The 3,614-nt window shown below is 55.5% G+C and overlaps 1 protein-coding gene across 1 annotated transcript; it reads left to right on the plus strand.

Moving 5' to 3' along the window:
- The first annotated feature begins 889 nt into the window (after positions 1-889).
- Positions 890-2,572, plus strand: LOC103637666 (homeobox-leucine zipper protein HOX1-like). Its single transcript, NM_001331124.1, has 4 exons — positions 890-1,277; positions 1,363-1,727; positions 1,818-1,897; positions 1,996-2,572. The coding sequence occupies exons 1-4, from the start codon at positions 1,049-1,051 to the stop codon at positions 2,279-2,281; spliced, it is 960 nt and encodes a 319-aa protein (NP_001318053.1). The 5' UTR covers positions 890-1,048; the 3' UTR covers positions 2,282-2,572.
- The last annotated feature ends 1,042 nt before the right edge of the window (positions 2,573-3,614 follow it).

Raw genomic sequence — 3,614 nt, forward strand, 5'->3', positions numbered from 1 at the left:
TGATATCATAATTTTTAGCTAATAAACTCATAAATCATATAATAATATCATCATATATTAAGAGGTTTTTTATATTTCGGGTTATTCGGTCTATTCGGGTTTTAAAGCTTAGGAACCGAGCCCGAACCCATAATCCGAAATATATCACATATAGGAACCGAACCCGAACCCGAAAACCCGAATAGACCGATAATTCGGTCTATTCGGGTTCGGGTTCGGGTTTCGGTTTTAAAATGCCCACCCCTACTTAAAACCTTCACTAAAACTACTAGAACGGATTAAGGGCCTATTCGATCATATATATTTGACTTTCAGGAAAGACACGTCCACGGAATGTACGGTAGACAACATCTTTGACCAGATTACTGTCACCCCCTACTAATTGTAGAAAACTTGTGGCACGCATGCGCGACAGCAGGAGCGAAGACCGAGTTTTCTGCGTTCTGTCTTAAGGACGAGCAGCGACAGTAGCCGCAGCATCCGTCCAGCGCAGCGCCGGGATCCCGGCGGCACCGATAGACGACCCGGTTGCGATCGATGCCCGGCGTCGTACGGTTTCCGAGCAGCCGCGCGCGCGTCGCGGGAGCGGGAGCAACGGGGAATCCGCGAAGGGACACACGGATCGCCATCGCCGAGGCATCGGTGATCCACCCATCCCGCGCGAGCCCGTGCCGTGGGGGGACATGTCAAGCAAGAGAGAGGCGCCAGCGCCACCGCTACGTGCCGCCTGGACCCCCCAGGTTCAGCTGATGATTGGGCTGCGCCGGCGAGGGTGACGCGGCTGCCCACACCTCACCTCACCTCACCGATACTATTATGATACCTTGACCTTTCGTCCCTCCCTGCACTCCACGTCTCCACCCCCACAGAGTATCCCCGGCCGTGCGCGTCCTCTTTAAAAGCAAGACCCTCCCCTTCCTCCTCACTGCCACACCACATCGACAGCTCCATCGATTCATCCACCGCTATCTCTCTCTCTCTCTCTCTCTCTCTCTCTCTCTCTCTCTTTCAACTGTAAGGGAAACCGAGCTCAAAGTGGCAACCATCAATGGATATTATGGCGCTTAATGCGAGAGACGAGGAGCAGTACGGGAACAACCATCTCGGGCTCGGGCTGAGCCTCAGCCTCGGCCTCGGCGTCGCCACCGCGGCTCCGGTCGAGGTCGAGCCCCCGCCACCGCCGCGGCAGCAGCAGCAGCGAGCTATCAGCGTCGCGCCCATCACCTCCCTCCCCGCGCCGCAGTGGTGGAAGTGGAACGGCCCCGGTCTCTTCTTCGGTGAGTAATTGATTCAAAGAGCAGACACCGCATGCATGACGCCGTTCCTCTAATCCTGACAGAGATACTGCGCGCATGCATGCAGGGACGACAATGGATCAGCAGCAGCAGCCGGCGGCCGCGCGCCACGGCCACGAGATGCCGTTCCTGCGGGGGGTGGACGTGAACCGGGCCCCTGCCGGGGATACCAGGAGGGGTAGCTGCAGCGAGGACGACGAGGAGCCTGGCGGCGCGTCGTCGTCGCCAAACAGCACGCTCTCCAGCAGCCTCAGCGGGAAGCGCGCAGCTCCGGCGAGGAGCGGCGGAGAGGTGGCCGACCACACCCCGAGAGCCGGAGGCGGCAGCGACGACGAGGACTCCGGCGGTGGGTCGCGCAAGAAGCTCCGCCTGTCCAAGGACCAGGCCGCCGTCCTCGAGGAGAGCTTCAAGGAGCATAACACACTCAACCCCGTACGTGTATAATTACTTATATCCTCCAAAAAGAAACATCGATCAACCTTCAACTCGATCTAATAATAATAAGAACCGTTGGCTGATCAGAAGCAGAAGGCGGCGCTGGCGAAGCAGCTGAACCTGAAGCCGCGTCAGGTGGAGGTGTGGTTCCAGAACCGCAGAGCCAGGTGAACAAAGCAGCGCCCTTGAAGCAGCACACGCATGCCATTTATACTGACTCATCCTCCGTGGCTAATACTAGTCTAATAATAATATTATCGTTCAGGACGAAGCTGAAGCAGACGGAGGTGGACTGCGAGTTCCTGAAGCGCTGCTGCGAGACGCTGACGGAGGAGAACCGGCGGCTGCAGCGGGAGGTGGCGGAGCTGCGCGTGCTCAAGCTCGTGGCGCCGCACCACTACGCGCGCATGCCGCCGCCCACCACGCTCACCATGTGCCCCTCCTGCGAGCGCCTCGCCTCCGCGTCCGCGTCCGCCGACCAGGCGGGCCGTGCAGGGCCCTGCTGGGGCCCTCTCCCCGTGTTCGTCGACGGCCCAGCCCGGAGGCCGTGATCCACGACCACGATATGGCATGAGATGGATGCGCTTGCTAATCGCTACCGCTAGCTAAGTAGCTAGTGCTAATTAGGGCTGGATCTTCTTTTTTTCTTTGTTTGGTTCTTATTATACTCGCAGGCTATTACAGCTTAGTAGTGTTTATTAGTCCGATATGATAAAAATCTTCGTTGTTTGGCAGTGTTTTATTTGCTGAAAAATAGATAACGATGTCTTATGTCTTTGTACTCATAAGTGATGCAAAATTGTCTTACTACTACTTTGCATATATAAGGTTTCAGTTGTTAATTGCTCCAAGTCTGAAGTTTCTGACGTCGATGTTTTGAGTCCGAGGACAGACGGAACCATCCTGCTTTTCCTCCCCCGTGTTCTTACTCTGTGGAAAAATAGAGGAACCCAACAAGAGCGGAGGAGGTGAAAGGATGGCGTCATGTCATCCGCCAGACCACAGGAACGTCAGGGTGCGTTCGCATTCCTTGACTGTCTCCGCGGCTGGCCACACGGCACGCAGCAGTGCAGCACGGCAGGGCTCCGCTGAATGAACCGGCAGGCAAGGAGCGTGTTGCGCCGTCTGAAATGGGCGGGCGCAGGACAAAAGTTTTTCTGGTCAAATTCCGGCGAAATGTCCTATCGAACTGATTCGAACAGTTGACTGGAAAGAACGTAAAAAACGAGGTCACTGATCCAATTGATTTCTCAATTTCAAGAGGGAGAAAAAAAAAGAGATAAGATCCATGGATCTCCGCTGCCTACTTTACTTGGAGTACGACCTGAACCCATCTGCTACTACTGCCTCCTGACAAAACGTTTTCGTAGGAACTCATGAGCTCCTCCAATTTTTGTTTTTGTTTTTGTTTTTGTTTTTGGGTATGATTTCGGAGAAATTGAGCAGAAGATCAAGCCGAGAGCAGTAGGATTCCCCACATGATGTGTCATGCAGCGAACAGAGATTTGATTAGTGCCGCTAGTTCCAGCATTAGCGCAAGCACTGCCATGATTAAACTAGAGCTTAGCAGCAGTAGACAGGTGCAGGTGTGGCTGCATGATTTGTTTGGTCCCGCGCGCGCGCGCTCGTCAGTGAGGCCTGAGCCTTTGTGGGGGGGGGGGGGGCGCAGCGCAATCTTGGTTAGATCCGGGCGCGCGTGCGTGCGTGTACGTGACTTCTTCCCACAATTATACACACTCCCTCCAGTAGCCTAGCCCCTGGTGGCCTAACCCCGACACTAATCTACTAGTAGTCGCTAACCACCACGCCCCCTCAGCACCCCCCATGGCCCCATGTGCGGGGGGACACGAAGCTAAACTCCCCCACGCACACGCGTATCCAATC

Source organism: Zea mays, chromosome 1 (genome assembly GCF_902167145.1).
Source record: "Zea mays cultivar B73 chromosome 1, Zm-B73-REFERENCE-NAM-5.0, whole genome shotgun sequence".
Taxonomy (NCBI): Eukaryota; Viridiplantae; Streptophyta; class Magnoliopsida; order Poales; family Poaceae; genus Zea; species Zea mays.

Excerpts from the sequence above, each read along its gene's own strand:
- LOC103637666 (NM_001331124.1), top strand. The coding sequence starts at position 1,049 with ATGGATATTATGGCGCTTAATGCGAGAGACGAGGAGCAGTACGGGAAC. Across the intron at positions 1,728-1,817 it reads AGCATAACACACTCAACCCC|AAGCAGAAGGCGGCGCTGGC; the intron begins GTACGTGTATAA and ends TTGGCTGATCAG. Across the intron at positions 1,898-1,995 it reads TTCCAGAACCGCAGAGCCAG|GACGAAGCTGAAGCAGACGG; the intron begins GTGAACAAAGCA and ends ATTATCGTTCAG.